At 38.1% G+C, this 25,911-nt stretch overlaps 1 protein-coding gene across 1 annotated transcript; it reads right to left on the bottom strand.

Moving 5' to 3' along the window:
• Positions 1–2,134: 2,134 nt before the first annotated feature.
• cdh26.1 (cadherin 26, tandem duplicate 1) lies at positions 2,135–14,940 on the bottom strand. Its single transcript, XM_030767796.1, has 19 exons — positions 14,923–14,940; positions 14,548–14,610; positions 14,294–14,386; positions 13,934–14,089; positions 13,622–13,769; positions 12,877–13,055; positions 12,097–12,225; positions 11,611–11,796; positions 10,720–10,988; positions 9,983–10,125; positions 9,158–9,385; positions 8,190–8,411; positions 7,618–7,745; positions 7,059–7,133; positions 5,894–5,968; positions 4,728–4,796; positions 4,116–4,151; positions 3,649–3,720; positions 2,135–2,350 (listed from the first exon to the last, which is right to left on the bottom strand). Exons 1-19 carry the CDS (start codon positions 14,938–14,940, stop codon positions 2,135–2,137), a joined length of 2,505 nt encoding a protein of 834 aa, XP_030623656.1.
• Between the last annotated feature and the right edge of the window lie 10,971 nt (positions 14,941–25,911).

Here is a 25,911-nt window from a genome sequence, read left to right as displayed (position 1 = left end):
TAGCGATATCTATAGGTCTAACACGGTCTCAGTATTTGGGAAAACATGCATATGCAGTGTGCTTGACAGACATAACTTAGACGTGTCGGTTATGTGGCTTTCATAAACTTTGTATTGTTTTACATGACAGTGACTTTCAAATAACTAGAATAAATGACGCCAATGCATCTACCTTACCATGACATATTATTTAACCCATGTCAATGGATTAATGTTATAGCATCGTAACACACATAAAAAGCGCAAACAGCTTTTAAAGTTGACCATAGAAGGTATGCCATTCACATCTATCGGCAGTAATGGCCCAATGAAAAGGGTGTGAACATGTCGAACCCGTCATTGTCCCCAGCACTTTTCAAGACAAACTGACGCCCTTGGGTGTGTGTGAAAGTGTGTGCAGGGGTATTGCAAACACATACACTTACTGTACCAAGAATGATAAAATGTATGTTGAGAATGTCAGTGTAGGAATCTGTCTATATACCGTCATTGGGAAAAACTTGTGCCTGTCACTCGTTTCTAATTCCTAAATGAAAAGACAGGGCTCCAATATCAGGGAACAGCAAAATACATTTTCCTGTCGAGCAACGACATGAATGCTCACTAATCAGAAAAACCTGGACAAGCCCAAAATGCCCATCCACTTGTTTGTTTTATTAGAGTAAACAAGAACAATCATGAATTAGAAAATACATTGAAACAATGTATAAAACTAGGAAGCTGACTACCTTTACATAGGATCCACAAATTCAAACCTTAATGCAATCAAAGTATTAAGCAACTAGTGACACAATAGCAAGCCTCTGTTATAACATCCTCCATTTGTGACCAAAGGGTATTTTTACTATTGCCCATTGCTTTGGACACATTTACGACCCAAGAATGTGTACCAACATTTTAATCAATTTAATGAAAAATCTTTTCCTACATGAATTTAGTGTTACAGTGGCACACTAGTCTCGGTTGTTTGGTTGTTTCACCACAACTTCATGTACATTCACTCTGTTACTTTTTTTCTTTACTTTTCTTCTTTTTTACAATAATGCAATAATGTTGCACCATTTTATTTATGACTGCACGTTTAAACAACTGGCTGGACTTGAATTAGAAAGGCAAAAGTCTCAAGTCGACAGAGAAGATAAGCTGCTCTTGCATAGAAAAATTAGAATTTGATGTCTCTTGGCATTTCATCTCTTGTCTCATTGATCAAAACATAGTACAGCATAAATGACAGCGGATTTGTTCATTTGCTCGTCTAATTTGTTACCAGTTTGTTCCAAAAAAAACCCCAAAAAACATATGTAATAACAGTAAGTCAGGTTCATATAGGGACTTGAGTTGCAAGTCCTTTAAAATATACATGCCATGCAGCAATTTGGTATTAAAGCAATGAGGAAAGAGAACAGAATGTCAGAGTGGCAAAACGGTCACAGATCGTTACGATGACAGCTGAAAGACCTGTGTTGCGTATTCTGTCTTTATGCGTGTTGGGTGTGTCTCCAGGAGAATCTTGGATACTCACCCAAGGTTAGAGCCTCAGCATTATGCAGTCCAAATTGCTGTCTGTCACCATGTGAAAACAGGAAACAGTAAAAAAAAAAAAAAAAAAACTCCACCATTATTACTGTCATGCTGAGACCAGATTAAGACATAATAGTGCTTGCAGTTCCAGTCACTGGACGGCAAGAAAACAGTGACATTATAAAATGTCTTACTACACAGTGTGCTGACAGAGAGATGGATGTTCGTCAAAACAAATAAAACAAAGAGCGTTCAAAGATTCCTTCCCAAAGCAGAAAAACTGGAATTTTCAAAAAACAGACACCCCAAGTGTATTCAATTAATCCATGTAAAGTCCTTGTAAAAAAGAACCTGCTAAGTATGTGTGAAGGCTGTCCACCTCTCCTCAATCATGATCTGCCATTACTGTTTACAAGGGCACTTGTTGGACAAAATGCAGGCAAAACAAATTTCTTTTCAACCCCAGTGCTTCTTTTCTGATAATATCCATGGAAAAGCAAAATGAAAAAAGATCTTGAAAAAAATCATTCAATACATTCATGGTTCTCAATTGTTCCTTTGTATGGTTCCTTGAATGAAAAATAATTTCTCTTTTAGCTTTAATCATCATTTTTCATTTCTTCAGTTTTTTCTCCTCAATGGCTTGTTGACATATCCCACCAAGGGTGCTGAACTTTGGCCCCAAGTTCTGCATGAAGGTCAGATCATCTCCAAAGTGGCTTAGAGATAATTCATCCAGTGACTGGCATTTGCTGCCTCTCCCCTCATAGGCGTATTCATGAGGGAGATGTCCAGTGTCGAGCTGGTACAGATCAAGCTCACAGACTCGCTGATAGATGGAAAGATAGATAGATAGATAGACAGACAGACAGATGAATGGTCAGACAAATTCTTTTATGCTTTTTTTTTCAAACAGAGAGTACTGCATAATCAACTTGGATTTAATTTGTGAATTCTGAGTGGCTGATATAAAAGGCATTTCTTAAGCAGCAACTGTATCATTTTCAGTCATTTGTTTTTCATAGGCTTTAATGAATAGACATTTCTTACTGCCATTAAATCAGTAGATGGGGCTACAGCACTGCTTTCCTCATGAAGTCATATTCTGTTCTATCTCAGTGATCAAACTGGAATGTGTGGGTGTGGTCACACTTCCACTCTCGCTAGGAGACAATGAGGGAACATGACATGCTTACAGGTAAAAGTCTCCTTCGAATCAGTGTCGGTCTGAACACGTATGGGGAGGGGGGGTTTGCTCTCTTTTACCTCTCTAATTTTTTGAGCATGACAAGTAATTATCATATTAGCCTGCCAGTACAATGTGTTCTGTGTATCAATGCCATGAAATAAACTGTTTTTTTTTCTACAAGTGAGAGAGCAGAAGAGCTGGAGTTGTGTAAAGTACACACACCACAAAGTACACACACCACAAAGACAGAGAGTTTATCTCAGGACATGTGTGTGAGTGAAGCAGCTGAACTGGTTGCTGGAGGAGAAAACCTGTCCTAGCAGAGAGAGAATCTATCCCAGCAGAGAGAGTTTATCTGTTAAATCTCAGATATTGTTATAAAGCGTTTCTTATAACACCATAGTGTTCTTTGCCATTTCACGTACTTTAAATTTTGAAAAATGGACAGGTTTGATTATGTCATTCAACTGAAAAAAGTGACTCATTGATTGGTTTTCTCATAAGTAATAGAGATGTACTAAATGTTTGAAATGTCACAATAGTGTGTGTTCAAGCATGTCTGGAGACTGGTGTAATCACTGTATCTGTACGTGTGTGTATTCTGCATTTCTGTCTGTATCTATATGTGGTCTAAAATGGACAGCTCCACAAAGAATTTTTTTGCACGTTTGTACTGTCTTAACCAAGAAATCTACTGCACCACTTAGCCCACATGTTTGTAGAGTGTGAGATGTCAACACACATTAGTGTGTTATGTAATTGCAGAATAACAGCTAATGGGTTATAGAAAAGGAAATTAGCATCTCAGATATCAGGTAAGTCATACTTTTCTCCACATTCATCTCTTAAACGATACTGCTTATCATTTCATATGCAAACTTCTGAAGATGTTGAAAACTGAAGCAGGTTAAAGTGATTAGAAAAGACATGTGACTCACTCTGTCAATGTGATCAGCAATATACTGGTCTGACACCATGTTCACAGACTTGGAGGCCCTAGCAAATCCATTCTGAGGGTGACACAGGGAACAAGAAAAACGATACACACGTTTAAAGCCAACATGTAAGCAGTCAAAAGAAAGATGGGAGGGATTGACTTGCAGGAATTAGTTTGTCTCATAACTAATGGAATAGCTTTAAACAGTGACTAAAGTCCATATGTGCGTAAAAAGAAGAAATAAAAGGAACAATGTGGAATTCAGTTTGTATATATAATGACATTGAAATGAAAATTCATCCTGACATTTTGATAATGAGAGAGCTATACATTTCAGAAACATAGCCAATGCAAACCAAGTTTACATTCAAAATGCCGGAAATGCCATTGTAGATTTTTGCTGTTGGGGATTTCTTTCATGTTCTGACAAACTCCTGCTCTAAAGTGGTGAGACCACTTAATACTTACCCTGAGGGTGTTGCTCCGTACCCAGGTAGGAAATCCCTGGAAAATACACAAAAGCATATTATCATTTCCAAAAAAGTTAATTATAACCATATATATATGTGTGTGTATATGTGTGTGTGTGTGTGTGTGTGTGTGTGAGAGAGAGAGAGAGAGAGTATGCACATGTGTATATGTAATTAGACATATAATTCCATTAGTTTTACAGTTAACTATAAAATAAATAAATAAAAAAACAAATTTTTGAAAACTAAAATGTGCTAGTATTGTTTTATGGATACAATATAGAGTTGATTTATGACTTAAAATATTCATATTGAACAATACACTTATAAGTCTCACACTGACTTCTCAATAATATATACTATGGTATGTACCATATCAAATCTGGATTGATCTATATTCTTTCACATCTTTATTTCCTGTTGTTTCCTTTCATAACAACATGTTTATTCTTAATCACTCATCATTTTACAGGTATGCACACACACACACACACACACACACACACACACACACAACAGAGAGAGAGAGAGATAGAGAGACAGAGAGAGAGACTCGCTGTCGACAGAGTCTCCATCTTCAGGTTCTGTTCTAACAGAGGCTGTCACTCACCATGCCTTGGCCCTGACTCATTAATGTTGCACTGCTCTCGGTCAGTTGCTGGAACCCTCCTGAGGACATCTGTAGGGCAAACCATAGACATTCATCTATAGACACACGACTATGTCACAGAGCCCTATGTGAAAAGTGATATTTGTCTGCCATCTTACTTCTTTATCAGCTTTAATCGAAATGAATGGCAAATTGGCATATTCTTACTATTGTAATATTTTTATATCACAATGTGAGTAGGGTTTTAAGTATCTTATAATACTAATTCTTGTTTTGCCTATTTTATGCTTTTATAGGAATCACTCAAAAAGAACAGGGAATGAAAATGGTTATCCCTGAAATGTCTGAGGTAGTTAGTTAAGTTAGTGATATTTGCTTATTTGCAATATAATTGTGTAGTGTAAGGTTAGCTAGCTAGCAAGATGACTAACTAGCTGCGTGTGTGTGTGTGTGTGTGTTTGTGTGTGTGTGTGTGTGTGTGTGTGTGAACGCGTCCGTGAGTGCCTGCGTGTGTGTGGATACAAGGTATAAGGTAAATTTGATATCAAAAAGCAACTGGCATGTTCTAGCTACATTAAATTAGCCAAATGGAAAACCACTACCCAGTAATCTTCAAAGGGAAAGAATGCAGACAAAATGAGTTACATACTTGAGCTTAGCATTGCTAACAACTGCCAACCACACACAACCCATAAGAACTTAAGTAACCGTTGTAGCCTAGGTAAAACTTACCTAAAAGAAACATACGCAAATAATTCATTCCAATTCTGTGACAGTCTTTTTTATTGATCAGAATCTGGGCAGTACTAAAAAACAATGTAAACTAAGGATTACAGTGAAAGTATGCTCAGCTATATTTGTTTATTACTAAACACCACTACTACGGAGACCAAACCTTGACTCTCCTCTCAGTGTGAAACAATATGAACAATATGAATGTTTACCCTTGCTTAATGCTGGATATTCTTCCTGCCAGAGAAAGGTACTTATTAATTCAATGCAGTAATCCAGTGTTCACTCAAGGTTAGCTGTTTGCCTCCCTAAAGCATTTTGAAATTTCTTGGTATGTTGAATGCTTTTCTTGTATTATATAATGAAGGGTGTGGTTATGTTTTGTTTATGTTTTTACTTTGTACAGTTTGTGTCATGTGCAAAGACTGACTCACCAGTGGTCTTCCTTGGGCCCGTATTGTACCATTTAGCTCTCGACTGCCACTATGCTGAAATGCACTGGCATACCCCTGACCAAAACAGAACAAAGCCAGAGACACAAGTTTGACATTGATGCTGCCTTTTAGGGTCTTGTTGTGCTCCAGAACTCTGCATTCTAAATGTAGAGCCACATCAAAATACCCTCCGGTATAACGTTAATGCCTCTATCAGCCTCATCTGGTATTCCTAAGAGCAGTCCTCTGGTTGCTAATATGTGCCCATTGAGACACACTAACAAAATACAAGGAGATCAATGATGTCATCACTCCAATGGCTAATAAAATAATTAGTCTCTGCCAATAGCAGCCTCTGTGTCAAGGAACTCATGAGAGACTGGATACATGTGCACAGCCTGAGTGACTTTATTAAACAGGCTGTGAGATACAGGGCTTAGGAACAGATACTAGAGTAAACACAAGAATCAGGCAGCAAGACTGGACTCAGGCAAGACGTGATTTCATGACACCGGTGCAGTCTCACACTCAGAGTAAACTTAGAGGTTTACAACACTCAGAATCACTCTCTGACAGAGTTTGGATCTGGCATTAATCGAAGACTTCACACTGAACTGAACAAACTAAGCACTATTTATACACATGAACTAAAAAGGCGAATGAACAAAAAGCAGATGCAACAGATGGTCAAATAAATGACAGCTGATAGCTGATCAGACGAGGTTGACCAGATGGCTGAGCTGGAGAGATGGGGAGGTGATGGTGTGACAATATGGCACTATTTAATGTTGAGTTGCCTTATTGCTCATCTTTTCTTGGTCCAAGCTAATCATTTGATTCGTTTTTGCATCTCGTTACATTAATAAAACTGGAAAACAGATGGGAGCAGTGTAGATTTTTATGATATCATGCTGCTAAATGCTCTGGGCAAAACCTAACAAGACAAGAAAGAACAGGTAGGGTTGAAAGTGGCATGTGATTGATGCCGCATTGTGAAGGTTTTTGTTCTTCTTTTATAATGTTCCTTGATGCCTGTTTGGACGTATCCCTTGTTCTCTGGAAAAGCGCACCATTTTAACATCTGCAGTGTGACTGGCACAGTACTGTTTCAAGTACCAGCACTACAGATGTACGATAAGAGATCAGATGAATTAGAAGTCCTTACCGGCATGACATCTTGTGTCATTATGTCCTTAACTGCAAAACTATTGCTGGATGTCATCATTATACTGGGTTCAGCCTGGTTTAGAAGTGGAAAGGAGAGGAGAAGAAAAGCAAGGGAAAGAGAAGATTGAGAAGAATGGAGAGGAGACGAGAAGTTGGTGAGAGAGAGAAGAAAGGAGAAGCAAATTAAATAAATCTGGAATATACTTCAAAGTTTTCACTTGCAACAGTTAATCGCACACCTGCCATAGCTGTGAGTCACTAATGTATTCTCAGAAGCATGAGTCACACCTGCGAGACCACAAAAGGTATTTATGGTATTTATGAACTGTCTCTCACAGACAACCTGCTCGTCTTTCACATGCTTTTCTTTCACATCTCTCACAATGCACAGACATTTGAGAGCATGAAGGGCATTCTGATACTGGTAGAATTGTTGTTTTAGTTTAACACATGCATGTATACGCACACAGACTCACAGACAGTCACATATACATAACACAAGTGGATGCAAACACGTACACACACACGTACACACACACACACACACATACACACACCCTGCTGATAGAGCTTCCTCCTTCCTCATTATACTTGATGAGGGTTTGATTGCCTTCATCCTGTAGGTTGATTGGTATGTGCTTGAAACTCCTTCTGCACTCACACAGGAAGCATAAACAGAGGATCACTGCAAACCAAAACACACATACATTAATCAGGTTACATTACATCTCTGTAAAATCCATATTTGTTAAATGATTAACTGTAACTTCTGTGTGGGCATGTTTAGAGTTCTTTAATCTCAAACAAGGTATAATGTAATGAACAAAAACCATACAGAAAAATTGGTTGGGAGAAGAAATGAGCAAACCAACAGCTCAGAAGGGTAATAGTTTTACATATACTGTACTTACAGTTTACAAGAATGAATTAAAGTAAACCCATGCAGCATTAATGAAAATCTGTTATAAAAGTGGCCTAGAAGTCCACACATTATATCTAGGCTGATATTTGTAAACATAGTTTAACATGACAGAACCTTTGCTTAAGTTGTGCTGTTAAAACAAGGAAAACGTTTCTTTGCTCAGTTCCAGCTAAATCCTTATTTCATTTATTCAAAGAACAGACTCACATGCAAGAAGAAGCAATCCAGCAATCAAGGTGCCAATCCCAGCTCCACCCAATCTGGTGGATTTGGGCATGCGTCCACGACATGCATCTCCCCCACCACAGTCACACACAGTCAGATGAAGTGTACTCTCATCTTTAGAGCCCTGTTGATCCTCTATTATCAGGGGTATAGAATAGTTCCCATAGGCCAGACTCTGTAGGCTGATCAGTGTGGCATTAAAACCTGCAAGACATCAGTCAACACCGCACAGTGATACTGAGAAGATTTGTTCAAGTAATAATATTCATTCAAAGAACACTTTTATGTACACCAAAAGCTCTATATACATCCAGTGTAAAATTAATTCTGAGAGTGTTGAAATGGCCCCACGCTGGAGAAAAATTAAGAAATAAATCCCTGGGGAAATCCACAAGTGTACATCTCGTCTTCTTTCTTTGATACATTGCCTCATAAATTAAGAGATGGTTGACTACCAGTGAGATGTACTGTATGTGATATGAACTGAGATCTCTGCCATAAAGTCCAAACCATTTTTCAAGACAGGAGGTTCAAATGTCAAACTGTATATATTCCCATTGGAAAAATGGTCAAGTCCAGCCTAGACAAATATTTTTTGACTTTTTATTTTGTGTATTTGATTGTTGTTCATGTGGTCATACTCTGATGTATCTATTATATAATAACAGATTTGATCTCAACTGTAGTTTATGCCAGTTTATGTTTTATGTTTTATTCTGCATGTAATAGTAGTAGTAGTAGTAGCAGTACTAGTTGTAGTAATAGTAGTAGTAGTAGGAATAGGAGTTATAGTAGTAGTAGAAATAGGAGTAGTATGATGTCTCTTTCCGACCCTGCAATTTCAATGTTTTTCCTTACCTGTCTAAGATGTTATGTTTGTTTATGTATCAGTTACATGATAATACAATGTTGTACATCATAAAGCGAAGATGATAAGCATCCTAACTTACCTATGCTGGGATCCAACCTCCACATCTGCAGTTCTTCATCTTTTCCAGCGATGGTAAAACTGAAGGGTCCACCATACGGAGGCTCGTCTGGATCTGCCGCCATCAGGTTCACGCTGTTAGCTTTATTCCCACACATGATCAGTTTGTCGGTCACCAAATGAGGCTTGTTGTCATTCTGGTCACCCAGATGGACAAGGACTGTGCTGCTTGATGTTGCAGGAGGCTCCCCTGAGAATAACCCCCAAAATATGAATATTCTCACTCAAATATGTGAATATATGTATTTATACACAAATGGGCATTCTCTTGTGGCATGACATGGGTCATTTTAAGCCTTAAGTCCTATGTATTGAGTAAAGAGTGCACGAGATGTGGTAGCAGTGATCATTTCTATCACATTAACTTTGGTCTTCCACTGCTGATCCAGGTCATCAGAAGAGAATCATTATGAATGAAAGGACTTAAGACTTGGATGATTTTGGACTATCACTATCACACCAAAAGACTAAATACAGTGCTCAAAATGTGACACTCAAACCAATTTTCATATCACTTTCATGGTCTTTGACAAGCAGTAACATAATGGGAAAGGTTCTACGAGTAACCCAAAATGTCTCTACTTCTCTCCTCAGGACCACACTAAGGTGAGTCTAGTTATGAAGTGTACTGCATTAGACATTGGTCATATACATGAGTTAAAGAGGTAAAGATCAAATGTCCACAGTTAGATATTTGTTAGAGACTGAGAGCGGAGCTGGTTGTATTTGACTCAACATGGCACTTGCCTAATGATCACGTAAAAACGTTAACATGTATGGAACATACCGTCATCAATGGCAGCAATAACAACAGTGTAAATGCTATCCTTTACAAATGGTGACTCGCGGTCCATCTTTTTCACAGCTGTAACCACTCCAGTCTTCTTGTCAATGGTAACCCAGTTCGCAGGGTCCTGCACTAACTCATATCTTCATTTCATCCACATAGCCAAGAAAAAAAGAAAGTTAGGTAAATGAGTCTTTGTGTAAGAAATTCTCACAAACCATGTTGTTTGAGTTAAAAACAATGTTATTGTTATTTATGAATATGCAATAGGCTGAACTGTTTGTAGGTGCCATAAGGAGCCTGAAATCAGGAACCAAAAAAGTGATGTTCACCTTTTTATTTTTAAATATGGGCTCGTTGCTAGTCAGTGCTCATTGGTAAACAGTTTTTTTTAAATGAACAGTTCAGAATTTTTAAGTTTTGCAGTTTTTTTGAATAACGTCCCTTTTCTGTCTAAAAAGACAGAACAAATGCCTTTTCTATCCAGGGAAAGGACTCCCATATGGTTTTGAATATTATTGATACTGTTCTCCTTTATTCATATATGAAGACTCGACTATGCAGTAACTTACGAGGAGGTAATTATCAAAATGACTCATAGGACAGTAGGTTCCTCATTAAATACATAACGCATGCTCTTGTAGTTCTTACTGCCCAGTTACTGCACAGTTCAGCCTATTAGAAGTGTTCTCTGAAATTTGCCTTAAGGTTCCTAAGTCCCTCAAAGCCTGTCATACCTGATCTTATTAACATCGGAGTCCTCATCTGAGACCTTTGGGATGTACAACGGCTGTCCATGCTCTGTCTCCTCTCTCAGGTATACTTTATGCACCTCCTTCTCAAACTTAGGTGGGTCATTGATATCAATTACTGTTACATTTACGAGGACGCTGTTAGGGGCTGGGCTTGCTCCGCCTGGCTTACCGTCTTGGCAGACAAACAGAGGCTCCACATTTTGTACAGAAATCTCTAGTTGAGCTATTGTGGTTGTTTCATAATCTTTTGCCTAAACAACAAGACAATGCATTCATTTACCATTTGTGTAAGAATATTAGATGTTTTAAAAAAGAGTAATCTTCCCTAGCAACAGCCGTCACAATTAATTACTTGTGTCGTATTTATTTCAAAAGGACCACAATGATCATCACAATCAGTTAGGTTAAGAACAATGCATCACATATGCATAAATTCTTGTTTACTGTGAAGTCAGTTTCAACTATCTGACAAACCATTGCTTAAATTGTTGAATTATGGAAAATATGGAGTAAATGTCAGTGTCAAATTTATCAGTGTCAAATTTGTCAGTGTCAAATTTGAGAACCCAGGGATTAAAGTTATGACAAACGCTTCATAGAGACATTTTGAAATATTATTTTGATTACATAAATTGACCAAAAGATATTAATCTGCACTTGATCATAGAAACCCCATCAAATGTTCTGATGGAAATCTTTCATTGAATTTCACAGCTTGGTTTTTTCACAGCTACATTTTTCCAAAAAAATAAAAAAATAAAAATAACTCTCTTCAAATACCTTTTCTCTATTCTGAGACTCTAGGTCTTCATACACCTTGGTGCTGCATATAAAATTCTTTTATCAACAAATGAGAGGAATGGGGGAACAAACCTGTATAACAGTCAACACCCCTTCGTTGGTCTCAGGATCTGTTTCTATCTTATAGTTCCCACCCTCATTGCCTCTGACAATGGTGTATATCGCCTTTGAAGCAGGGGTGTTGGGTGTGTCCTTATCAGTCACGCCTACTCTTAAAATCTCCTGGTTGGTTGTCAGCTCTACCACCTGAGCTGTGTACTGAACAAATAAACAGAAATAAAAATTAATCTCTGTCCCACATTCAATGCAAGTTCATTAAAATAAAAATGTATTCATTTGTAATTTATATCAAATAAAAATTCAATTGAAAATAAGCAAAAAATCTTGACAACTTTCACTGTACACCAACAGAAATGAGATAAACTGGCCCTGAAACAACTCACCAGTGTGGATACATTGAAGGGCACTTATATTAACACTGTCAAATACGTAACTTTCTCTTGTTTATTTATTCATGTGTGGTGGTGGAAAACTCAGCTATATTTTGAGAAAACTGACCGATTTTTGGATGAATTCTGGTTGGTGAGAGTTGGAGTCTAAGATGTCAAGGGTTATAGTTGCAGTTGAGGAGAGTGAGGGGGTCCCATGATCCTTTGCTTCAACAAGCACCTTATATGTTTTTGCTTTCTAAAACACACACACACACACGCACACACACACACACACACACACACACACACACACACACACACACACACACACACACACACACATTTATTTCTTGTTATTTGAAGTAGTTAGAAAAAGAGGAAAACCATAAGAGAACAGCACTGTCGACATTTGGATTTATATTCACAATTCATCCAAACTGTCAATAGTCATTGTTTTGGAAGATACTGTTCCATGTGGGAATAGTGCCCCTGTTTAGAAGTGGATTCATTTATATTACTTAAATGTGAGTGTACCACATTCTGAAATTCTTCTGTCTTTCCCAAGTTTGTTAAACTGAACTGAATGGATAATTACAGGCAATATAGGTTATAGGTTTAGATGGTAGCCTTAAATAGTCAACAGTATAAATAAGTGCAGTGAACTAGTGTATACCTGAAACAGATTTACAGCAGTAGTCAGTATACACACTCTACTGAGCATTAACACACAATACAATACTATTCAGAGGGAGAAAATGTGAACTGCTAAATGTGTAAGAATGTGCACATAAGGACATGTGTGTGTGTGTGTGTGTGTGTGTGTGTGGTGTGTGTTACGCGCGCATGTGTGCACATGTGTGCACATGTGTGTATTTTTTAAGGTGAACCAGCTACCAGGCATACTCACATCATAGTCAAAGCATCCAGTGAAGACAATCTGTTCTACTGTAGACTTGCTGTCCTCCATGTGCTGCAGTGAGATTTTGGGAGAGCTTGGTTCTTGGGATACCAGTCTCAGAGAGATACGGGAGTTGTCATTTTCTGGCTCATCATTATCATGAACAACCAGAGACACAGGCAGTAAACCTGTCCCACAGAATACAGTGCCATTAAGAAGGACTGCAAATTACAGCAGAATCATGGGCCTGGGAAACCGGAGAAGCACTCCAGACACAGCACTGGCACAGAACAGTGGTCCATATTATGTGTCCATAATAACTGTGTTCATATGCCAACTTTAATTCCACTGATAAATTGTAATTTTTAATTTGGAACAAACCTGTCTCTTGCACTTTGTATGTTTTCAGCATATGTGATCAACATGAAGCATGTTAAAATATACATTTACACAAGATCAGGCTATTATTGATATGTCTATGATATGAGAAAGTTATAACAGTAACCTAATATGAAGGTGAGTAGATCTCCTGATTCTGAACTACTTCTAAAATCTTGCTTCTTTTGGCAAATATGAATCACTGATTAGCTGAAACAATATAAATTAAAAAAATTATGTTCTAGTGTTATCTTGTAGCTATCAAAAGCTTCTGGGTTAACAGTGTAATAGTCAGATACACAAAGATTTTTACCTGTTGTGTTATACATGCAATATTATGACATGCAGAAACATTATTGTTGCATGTGTTCCTAACCTTCTTTTATGTTCTCCTCAACCGTTGCATGTAAAATGGGTGGTTTAAACTCAGGAGGATTGTCATTAATGTCCACAACAGCCACATCAAAAGCCAGAGTCTTGTCCACATATTCATTTGTTGCTCTGTCTATCACGTCAAACATCACCTGATTTCCAAAAAATGAACAAAAATATGTGAATATATATATATATATATATATATATATATATATATATATATATATATATACATATACATACACATACACATACACACACACACACACACACACGATTAATCCAACCACTGTAAGTGGTTCCATAAACTCACGTGGAAGTTTGGGGTGTTTTCTCGGTCAATTGTGTCATGGACATACACTTCACCAGTCCTGTCATTAATGCTGAACAAATTTAAAGGATGTTCAGTCACCCCCTGGCCACTGATGCTGAACTTCAGGTTATAAAGATTTTCTTTGTCGTTGAACATCTGATTATAAAAGAGAGGGAAAAGGACAACATTTACAATTCAATGAATTTATATACAGAGTTTTTAGCACATAAATATGTATAAATATACAGTTTGCTTTTCCACCTGTCTTGGTTCAACAAGTCTCCCAGTTATATCATGGAAACTGACATCTGCAGTAGGACAGACATATATTTCCTGCATGTGCCTGATCTTTGAGCTTACCCGTGTAAGCGGTTTTGGGAAAGGTCCAGAGTCCTCTTCAACCAGTTCAATAGTAGATAGGACCCATCTTCTTTTTGACCTAATCAGTAAGTCCTTCAGAAACGGAAGCAAGTAAAATAAGCAACAAAACATGTCAATTCACAAAAAATGAAGAGAATGGTATTTCCCACACTTTCCCACACTCAGGTGTTATGTCAGTACAGGGGAGAAAAGAGATCATTATCAGTGTTAATTTTTTTTCTTTATGTACATACCCTCCTCTCTCGGTTGTTGATCTCATAGCTGCTGTTTTGGACAAATGAAACCGCTGTAGCAACCTAAAACAATTCAAGATGGGAATTCAGTGTTGTTTTACCACCTGCTTATGAGCAGTCTTATGATTACATCCAAACTCTATTTCAGTCACATTTTAGCTATATTTATTCAGTTAAAATGACTAAAATTAGTTTTTCAACAAAAAATGCCTCTGTGTGAGTCTTATTTTAGTCTTTACTTGACTCAATCTATTCTTTTCTTGATGGTTTTTGATTTAATCATTTAAGAGATCATATTAAGGGGTAGTGATGTATACAGTCCTTGAATATTTATTTTATGAGTGTAATGTTAAATGAGCAGCAGCTTAGCCAAACCAGCTGACCTTTTGCCATCTTTTATTCAAAAGCAACAACAACAAAAAAGCACATCCACGAGGCCTTTTTAGTCTTGTCATATTTTTAGTAAAGTAAAATGCTAAGTTCTAAATGCTAAATGTTAAACACTAAATGCTAAAAGTTAGTCATCATTGTTGTCCCTATGAAGAACTTTTGTCACGTGGTCACCAAAAATCAGTGCATCAGTGCGTGGTAAAAAGACGCATATTTTTAAGGCTGAGATGGTAAGTTGGAAGTACAACCTGTTCCAGAAAAGCATGAAGTGAGCTCCCAGGCATATAATTATACCATATCAGTAAACTATATCATTAACTGCATACCTTAAAACATTTAGTCAGTATCATTCCAGCCTTTGCTGTTCATATTGTCTTTCTCTCTCTCTCTGTCTGTTACGTTCTCCCTTGTTTAAATGAGAGTAACAGCCGATTGAACTCTAGACAACCTCAATCACAGCGTATCCTGTTTCTTCAACAGATACACAACTCTCTCTCTCTCGCGCTCTCTTTCTTTCTATCTGTAATTCTCTCTCTCTCTCTCTCACACACACACACACACACGCGGTGATGTAGCATGTGAGGATGATATGGCAAATCACATGCGTATCTGTACCAGTGTGTGCATTATTATTTATTTTTTTATTATTTTTAGGGGAAATTGTTGGGACTGAGCCATCATAGTCTATGAAAGTCTTTTCACTGAAGTTGTCATTTTTGGGAGGTACAGTGCAGCTAACACATAACACTTAACAGAAATACCTTCCTGGTACAAACAAACAAACGATCCACTGTGCTCATGTCACAAGACCCCCTACCGATCTATTTGATGATACAATTTGTCAGTGAGAGTTCTTCATTGGGAACGGAACATATGTATGAATGTTCCTTTTGGCAAAGTACTGCAGGGTCTGCTCAGGTCACAGGGAAGTAACAGTAAGTGTATGCAAATGATGCTGTCTGCTCTACTTAGAAACATGTATCGGATGAGACAGGGAATTTCTCAACACATCTTAATGTATACCTCTGCCACATCCCAGCTGTTAAAAGCAGTTCAAGAATCAATGCATGTCTACGCATGACAAGCTGAGGCATGGCAGTAAAACATTGCTAGTGTTATTGTTGTGACCCCAATTCTGTGGAAACTGAAGCAGCATGGTAACAAAATCCTGAGGTAGAAACATTCCCATGTGGAATATAGGAACACCTTACGCCACATTTAGAAGCAACAAGAAAAAAACTAACAAAGTCTGATCCATCTTGAGCAGGGATATCAACAGAATCAGGATTATTCTGAATGGGTTATGTGTACTCGTCATATTGTAAAGCCGTGACAAATTTTAATATAATGACACAGTTGTTGATAAGCTGCAACTATTGGTTAATGTAGATATAAACTTTTTATATAATGTAGATCCTGTCTAAGATTACCTGTTAAAAGCTGAAGTCAATGATAAGTTTGACACAAAGCTTTTTATTGGTTAGATACTGATCTCTGTAAAGCTGCTTTGAGACAATTTTTCATTGTGAAAAGAGCTAGACAAACAAACTTGAACTTGGGTACACAGAGTAGTAATGACACATACTGTACATTCGCATGTACTCTTTTTCCATTCAGCAAAATCTTACACAGATCAGCAAAGGGGAATAAATATGATTTTTTTTTTTTTTTTACAATAATGCATCCAGACACAAGTACAAATGAGAGAAACAGATTTGTTAGAAAAGAGAGAAACAGAAAGCAGCAGTATTTATGCTAGGCCTGTGTTTTCTCCATAATCACAAGGTCTTGGTTCATTGCTCCTCTGCCTCTGCTGTCAAACGTAAGAAAAGTTTGAAAGGTTAAACCACTAATTTGTGTTGCCCACTTTTGTTTTTTATTCTCCACATCTAGAGCACCCTGACTAGAACATTATAATGACGATGTATCTTTCACTTGTCAACATCTAATCGTGACAACAAACTCATTTCCATCTGCTCTTTCAGCTCATTTCTCATAGAGCATCAGAACCAAACTTAAATGGCAACAAAATTTGTTTTGCTTGTGGTTTTGTGTGTTTTTTACTTGTTTGTTTGCCACATAAAAACACATGTCACAGCATCATCCTTACTTTAGCAGAACTCAACCAAAACAAACACGTAAGAAAATCATTCAATCAATAAAAACTGTGCATTGCAAAAGTTTAACTTTTACTAATGTTCTGTAGAGCTTATGGCATCTTCTGTCGCGTATTATTAGAATTATAAGAACATACATCATTCAGAATTAGGAGGAGACGTGGAAAACGCTCTCATGTCTAATTATTCTTATCCTGTCTGTCTTTTGTTCCCTCCTTCCTATTTCATGGTAATCTTCTCTTCTATGTAATTGAGAATTCTTTAAGCCATATGATTATAATGACTGCCCACATGAAACACAGCGAGTTACAAAAAAAGTAAAAGCCAAACAAAAACCTCTCAAACCACCATACATGAAAATCAGTCCCTGAATCCCACAGTATAAAACATGGTACTTACAGGTAAGAGAAACAAAAAAAAGGTGTAAGCCTCCATCATGGTGCACCACGCTTGGAGTCCCTGATTTGAATGGTTGCTTCCTAGCTGTGGTAAAACAGCTTAACAGGTGAAGCGCAAGAAGACGTTGGGAGAGTCTTCTCAATATTGTTTACTTGTCTGAAAAGTAATGCCTGTTACAAATGTATCTGTGTATTCATGAGTCACACAGAGCTGCTGGTGTCTTCAGTGTATTGGACAAGCCCATGCCCCAAGGACTTTCCACGGTAGGAGTGTCAACAGCACCGAGAGCAGGAAGGTATAGTGTAACATCCCGCCCCTTTCTTTTTTTTCTGTCTTTCAGTCTCTCTATCTCTGTTTGTCTGTGTGTGCGTGTGAGCACTCAGTTAATTATACCTTCAGAGACAGAGTAGGGGAAAACAGGATAGTCTGCCTGTCATGAAAACAATGACTGCTTTGTGAAATACATTAAATGAAATATACGCAACGCCACATTAAACAACCTGTGTTCCATGGAAAGGATGTAAAACCCCTAACATTAAGCTATTACATTCAGTGGTGAGTTTTAGGCATACTGCCAATAAAATGGATTACTCCTACACGGTGAATCTAATGACTGTAGTTTACCTTTTCAAGCATGCATAAGAGCTTCAAGGGATCTGGCTACAGCTCAGCTGAATAGGCAAAGTCAGAGATACCAGTGAATTTGAGTGTCGTGCTACAACTGGTGCCAGGTACACTGGTCCCAGTGTCTGAGCTTCTCATGCAAAGCAGTACTTTGCAGTTTATAGACGTGACAACCTCAGTACAAAGCAGTTTATAGACGTGAGGAGGCTCCCGCAGTGAGGATAACAGTGAGGTCGTTTGAATTCTGGTTCACGTAGCAATGTGCCGACAGCAGAGTCAGGATTTGGCATATACTGTAGGGCAAAAGTTTGGAGCCACCCCCAGATTTTTTTAAAAACTCAGGCTTGTATTTTTTTTTTTTTTTTGTAGAAAAAAAATGCTTGTAGTCAGAAAACAAATGTCTACATTTAATTTTCACTCATTGGTTGCTGAAATAAACAGACATTTACATAGCTGCTTTGGACATTTTTTTAATGATTATTATGCACTGGCTGCACTGGTACACAAGGTTAGTTTATTACTGCTTGCTATTGTCCGGTATTCACTAGCATGTGTTTTAATAAAGGTGCCCTAACATTATCCATCTAAATCTGCTACTTTCCTTATCCCAGATTATTTTTGTAAAAGTAGTTGTGCACAGTATGAGTAAGTGAGTGAGAGAGAGTGACTTTATTAGGAATAGAGGAACAAAATGGCTAGAAAGAAAGAACTGTCAGTAGAACAGAGATCCCAGATAGAAATTCTTACCAAAGAAGGATATTCACAAAGGCAGGATGCTAAAAAGTTGCAAATATCCAGACATGGTAGGCAGTACTCACTTGAAAGAAAACAACAGACAGGTGATAATACCAAGAGAAAACTATCTGGGAGAAGGAAAGTGACAAGTAAATCTGAGGATCCTAAGCTGGCACCCTGGGTGAACCTCCCCGTCAGTGCCCCCCAACCCCCCGCCAACAAAAATGCACCACTTTCCCGAAGTTTGAGACAGAAACAGAAAGCCTAAAGGCAGTGGCGTTACCAGGATGTCATAGTGTATGCTACATTGCAACTTTGCATTGTCTAATTTGATGCAATCAAAACTGGCAAAATACAAACACGGAGCTGAAGAGCTGGAGCCTCCAAAGCACCAGGAACATATTTTCGGTGTCTAGGGTAGCCTACTTTAGATGGAATTACAAAGAAATTATGCTTTACAATTGAGTAATCTCTGTTGGTCATTCCAATTTCCCAAATCAACAAAATACATTGTACAGAGCCAGTGCACACTTTGCCCTTCTTCTTGACCATTATCACGCTACATACCTTGCGATCTAGACAGAAGATTGGCTGGTGAAATAATACCTGGGAGTCAAACATTAATCCTAAAATAATGTAGACTGGCCTGGCTATGAGCTTCCTCGCTTACAAGCGAGAATGTGTTTCTGCTTATTCTTGTCCAGAGTTTATATGGATCAGCTAAACAAAGGCTGTCCCCATCCCCCACCCCCCACCCCCCATAAATACAGAAATATATATACCGGCACAAATCAACGAGACTGCACATCAGAAGGGAGCTAGGTCTCCACTGCAATGGTTAACTTCTCTCCCCGTCTTTTGGGATAACATGGACAGTGTTGATTAACATAGATATTCTGAGAGCAAAAAGTTCCAATTCCAATTCTAAATGTCATCTTTCTGCTTCATTACTATCACTACATAATTATTATCATCATCATCATTATTATTATTATTATTACTATTATTACTACTACTATTACTACTATTATTATTACTGATCTCTCCTACTAGTATTATTGTCACTGCTGTCACTTATGATTACTCAGTGTTATAACTATACCGATGATGATGATTATTATTATTATTGCTGTTGTTGCTAATATTGTTATTATTGATGACTGTCCGTCTTCTTCTTTTCCCTCTTCTTCAACTGTAACATAATGGCTCTGTGACAGGATCAATGCGATGTCTTGTTCTATGTTGTGTGTCTCATGTGTGTGGATGTACGTCTGTATGCATCAACAATAAAAAAAAAAGAAAAAAAAAAAAAAAAAGTTCCAATTCCAGCGCCCAAGGTGCAGACTGGTTTTATATTATTCTTAACGATTTCACACAAACCAGAAAAAAAATGCAAGAATATGTCTGTGAAACTATACATTCACAGTAATATGAATGAATTGTGGTTTATTTGGTAGCATTTTGTAGTGTGACTGATTTTACTAATTACATTAGTACTGTACAAAGTTAGAGGTGCGCTACTTGATAGATTCCCCCGCTGCCCCTACCTTGGGCTTTCAGTGTGGAGACTTGAGGTCAACCGAACCCCGCCCCCCTCCCCATCTCGTACTTCTGAGTCGGAGACCTTCCCAGGCAGTAGCCTACCTAGCGTACAAAGTGGAATCAGGGCGCCCACTCCGACAAGGTTAATTGACCCACATGATATCATTGACGGGACATTCAAATAAGTGATAGAAAACCAATTACACAAATTTCACCATTCCCAATTTTTTTGTGCAGGTGCCCCGTGCTGACCCCAGCAAGATGCTGTCCTGGGTGGCTGCCCATGTCGCCCATGCCTAAATCTGCCCCTGCTTAGTATTGACAAGGAAAAGAAATAGAAGGTTAACTGCTTCAGAGTTAAGAGCACAGAGGGAGAAACCAGTGTCCCTCACAACGGCGAAGCAAAGGTTGAGGTCTGCTGGTCTGTTTGACCGTGTGGCTGTGAAAAAGCCATTACTGTACTGTGAAAATAAGAAGAAAAGGTTGCTTTGGACAAGAAAACATCAAAATTATTGGTGTGCAAAGGACTGGGAGCAAGTGCTATGGACTGATGAGTCAAAGTTTCAGTTGTTTGGGTCTAATAGGAGAGTGTTTGTATGTAAAATGTCTGAAGAGCGAGCTAGTGAGGGATGTGTTCTGCCTACAGTGAAGCATGGGGGAGGTTCTGTGATGGTGTGGGGATGTTTTGGAGGAGAGAGATCAGGAGACTTGGTCCAAATAAAAGGAATTATGCAAAAAGAACAGTATCATTCGATTCTGCAGAGACATGGCATACCATCTAGATTAAGGATTATCAAAAAAAAACCTTCATTTTACAGCAGGATAACAATCCTAAACATGTCTCCAAATTATGTCAAAATTATACTTAATCAAAATAAAAGCAGGGTGTTTTGAAAATAATGAAATGGCCATCACAGCCTCCTGATCTCTCCTCTATTGAGCTAGCATGGGATGAACTTGACAGAAGAGTGAGAACTTTGTGTCCTGGAAATGAGAAGGATTTGTTTGAGTGTTTGAAGAATGAATGGGAACAGTTGTCACACTCCTACTTTCAGAGACTTTTGCATAGAATGCCAGACATTTGCTCTAATGTAGTTGAAGCCAATGGACGATACTTTGATGAAAGCAAAATTTAAACATAAAAGTGCTTCTAATTTTTGTCTTGTTAAATTGTTATTGGAAATTAAATGTGGACATGCCTTTTCTGCCTACAAGTGTTTTTCTCTACAAAAATACATAAAAGCCTGATTTTTAGGGTATTTTTTCAAAAATCTGAGGGTGGCTCCAAACCTTTGGCCTGTAGTGTATGTATGAGTGCACTGATTCATCCTGCCTGGAGCCACTGGTACAGGCTGGTGGTAACGGTGTTAAGCTGAATAGACTGTTTTCCCGACACACTCAACTGAGTGATGTTTGAACACCATAGTATATTTGAACACAGCTGATAACTAGGTGCATTCTTTCATGACTGCAATTTACCTTCCATCACATGGACACTTCCAACAGGATAACGCACCATGTCAAAAAGCTTTGTGACTCAGAATGTAGTACAGTATATTTTCAATTTCTAGGTACAGTGGCTAGATAATGAACTTAATTCAATGTATTTCCTCAGACTTAAATTGACGACATAATCGTAAGAAATAAGGCTATACCTGCCCTGACTTTATAAAAATATTCATTTTGTAGAAAATTAATCTTTTACAAAATTGTTTTTAGTGATTTACACATTTTATTGTGTCATGGCTTACACACAGTCCATTAGTCTATGTGTCATTTCCAATGCTGTCAGCCTGTAAGTTTAACGAGAGTGTCAGAGACGCATGGAGGGAGAACACATTACATAGAGAAGAGACTTACACCTCCTATGTGCCACAGCAGGGGAGTGGAATTTCATGGCAGGATGCCCCTAGCTTCATTCACACCCCTTTTTGTTTTAGTGCACATGGCCCTGCTTGCTTGCAATGAATCATGCCTGAATGACAAATTAAGTCATATTATTTCAGTGCAGTCTGTCCTGTTATGAATATCTTTGTTTTGTCTTTAGGTGGGTGGTTGGTATTAAACCCAAAAAATGATGTCCTGATGTGGTATTTCAGGGAGATAATCTTCAGCTATGCTTCTCTAATGTCTTCTTGCACATGTAACCTAATGTGTTCTTGCACATGTAACCTGTTTTGTATTTCATTGTAAGTCACATCTTAATGAATGCTATTGACTCTTTATGAATAAATCTGTTAGTATTTCCTACACTGACTATCTCATTTATTTAAACACACTACAGACTTGTATTTCCATGAGAGGAACATGCCTGTAGCCTCTACGAACTAGGTAAGTGGAGTTTTTGTCCGCCTAAATCTGTTTAAAAGAAGCCTTATGTGAATTACTTGCTAAACGAGTATGATTTCCGGTAGTCCTCAAAAGTTATAAAGTTAACAAGACTGTATTTCTGTAATCATGATATAACACGCGGCTTATAGATATAATCTATTGCTTGAATATATGCTGCACATAGACTTAATTCTGGCAAATTAGAATAACATCTATGGTTTGGATAACAGTAGCTAAAAGAAGCTAATTCGGGCAGCCTATACAGGTAACCTAGTCTGATTTAATTTGCTGGAATAGTTGATACTACTTGATTTTACCTCAGTACACTTGGAGAACTCAGCAATTTTACCTCAGCAAACTCAGTCACAAATTCAGTGAGGCTGGATGCAAGTGCTGGCCAACTGTATTTCAAAATGCAGGCCAAGGTCAAAGAGGTGGAGTTTACAGGAACAGGAACCAGGTATGTTACAGGAACCAGTTATGCTAACAGGAACCAGGAGGTAAACAGAAGCAAGCAATTATATGGCTCAGAGCAGTCATGTATGTCACAAATAACAGTGAGACAACCAGGAGTATTTATACACAGAGTGCTGGTGAGTAAATGAACAAGAGTCAGGTGAGTGTGATAATCAGACAGCTGATTGAGCAGGTGGCAAATGAGTTGGCAAAACAGAACTTTGACCGTCTAGAAGAGAGAGAGGTAGAGATGGAAGTGTGGCAACATGCACATAATCCTACCTATTCTACCCAAGTATTCCTTCTTTCTTGATTATGAAACCACCAACACAAAAAATCCCATACACTTGCATGACAAGACTCTGAGACATTATAAAGAGCATGTCAAAAATGAGGATAGAAGCAATAATACAATGATGGACTATTTACCATCTGATTACATTATCACAATTACATTACCTTATCTGTTAACATTATCCTAGTAAAGACAACATTTACCTATTCACTTTAAACTCTCTGGATGCAGGTACTGAGGAAAGCACAGCTTAGGATCTTAGAAATTCTTAAACAAAATTATCAAAAATCCAATACTGAGTACAATATGACCTTTAATGAATTAATTCTGTATTAGCTTTAATTCCAACAGGGAGAAATAAGACCTATACATTAATGCCTTATTATATAGGTCTATGATGCCAACTCCTTCTATGAGTCCAACTTGTAGGCTAAGTATAACAGACGACTGGGTGGTTCCATCTCCTGACTTTGGTCCCTTTAGTCAGAGCCAGGGAGAATTTACAATGAAGCTTAAGCAGCTTTTGCACTCTCAGATGGTGTTGTCATTAGAAAAAAAAATCAGTTTTGACAGAACAGATAGCATTTCTTAGGTTATACAATCTCTCCAAATGGCCCACTCATATGTTGCTGCTATGCTGGATGCTCATGTGCCTACCATTGTAAGAGAAATACACCTTGGCTCGTGCCTATAGCAGAAAAAGTTTACCCTGAAATATGCTGCAGTGGTCGAACCATTGCAAGCACTGTTTCTGTGTACTGCTACATCCCAAACCAGTTCTGTTTCACTGCAGACTGCCCACAGTTCTACAGAATTAAGACCAGTCCTCACTCAGACGTCATAGAAAGTGGGTCAGAACAAGCTGTTGCTTTTGCTAAACTCTGCTATTTGAAGCTGTATTAAACTGAATGAAAGCATCATGTCTCTGGTTTGATAAGAGAAAATCAAGCTGGATTACAAGCTGTAAGTAGTGTCCTTAGTGAATCTGCCTATGATTTTGACCACAGGACCTCTCATTCATGCCCCCTACTGCCCTTTTTAGACTGATTCTTCCTGACAGTGGCCAAGACAGAGATGAACTTGTAGAGTCAGTGACTCTTGTATCGGCTGATCTTCAAAACAATGCCTCAGGAAATTGTACTGGTGGTCCAAAATGCACTTGCAGACAACATGATAAAACCTCCATCATTCATGGTACTGCTTAGAAACTTTTACCTTTTAGGAAAAAGAAAGAAAATGCTTATTCAGACATTCAACATATGACTTCTGAAAGTACTAATCAGTGAAATATAAAGTGCAGAAATCCTCAAGATTGGACTACACACTGTGTAATGTCGCTGAGTTTGCCAATCACAAAGCAGAGGATTCCAATGATGTAAATTGTGAAGCAGTAGAGGAAACTGAAAATCCTGAAAGGTCTATAGTGCCTAATAACAGCATTAGATTAGTCATAAGAGGGAAATACATGAAATCTGATTCCCTGTCGTCTCTCATTATGAAGCTCTTTTTTTGTTTGTTTTGCACAAACTAAACTTAAAAGACCTGTGCTTTGAAGTATTTTGAATGACTCACAGTAAAGCAGAAGCAATTAAACTGATCTAAATCACTTCCAAGGAAGTGAATGCAGTTTATCAGTGTATAATAAAGGCGCTGCTTTTGGAAAGAAGCCAGAACAATGACAACAACAACAAAACAGAACTGCTGCGATCTCACAATTAGGGAGGGACGGGGCGGGCCATCAGGGGGGGGGGGGGGGGGGGGGGGGGCAACTTTTAGTGCTAAGACAGTGTGTTATGATTAAGAAATTTCTACGTTCGGGTCTAGAACTAAGATGGGAAGCAATCCTGCTAGTTATGCCATCAGCAGTCATGCACTGCAACCCTAAATGTATCCAGACTTTACCCAGAGGAGCTGTATGTGTAAATGTAAATGTAAATCTCTGTGAGAGCACACACACACTGTGAACAGTGAGCAGTGAATTTCTCCTCTGCATTTAACCCAACACACCGGTAGTGAACACACACATACACACCAGACACTGGAGCAGTGGGCAGCATTCCTTGTGCCCGGGGATCAGACATTTGGATCAGACATTAAATGGACTTTACTCTACCAGCTCCCTAGTATAAAATGCTCAAGTGAAAAAAAGGGCACCCCTCTCATAATTATTTATAAAAAATAAAGTTACATACTTACATACTTTTACTTACTTATATATTTATTTATTCCTATACCTATACACTCATACCCATACACTTTGTTGGCATTATGCTGCATTTGGTAAATGATTAATGTTGTACATCATAATTAAGGGTTAATCTCCCAAAAATAGAGCAACAGTATGATATGATGTTTACTTGGGTAAGGCTCCTGGGTGACAGATTAATGCATTACAACAATAAAGCTCATTAGACTGTAACTGTCAATGGCCAAACTTCAAGTACCCTACCACATGGCTACTTTTTCTGCAGACAA

Source organism: Chanos chanos, chromosome 3 (assembly GCF_902362185.1).
Source record: "Chanos chanos chromosome 3, fChaCha1.1, whole genome shotgun sequence".
In the NCBI taxonomy this organism is placed as follows: Eukaryota; Metazoa; Chordata; class Actinopteri; order Gonorynchiformes; family Chanidae; genus Chanos; species Chanos chanos.
Note: the sequence above shows the minus strand (reverse complement) of the source record. Positions and strands in the feature narration are given on the sequence as shown.

Coding starts and splice junctions, on each gene's coding strand:
- cdh26.1 (XM_030767796.1), bottom strand. Junction 13,056..13,621: donor TGAGGAGAACATAAAAGAAG/GTTAGGAACACA, acceptor TCTGTGGGACAG/GTTTACTGCCTGTGTCTCTG. Junction 7,746..8,189: donor TGGATTGCTTCTTCTTGCAT/GTGAGTCTGTTC, acceptor TTTGGTTTGCAG/TGATCCTCTGTTTATGCTTC.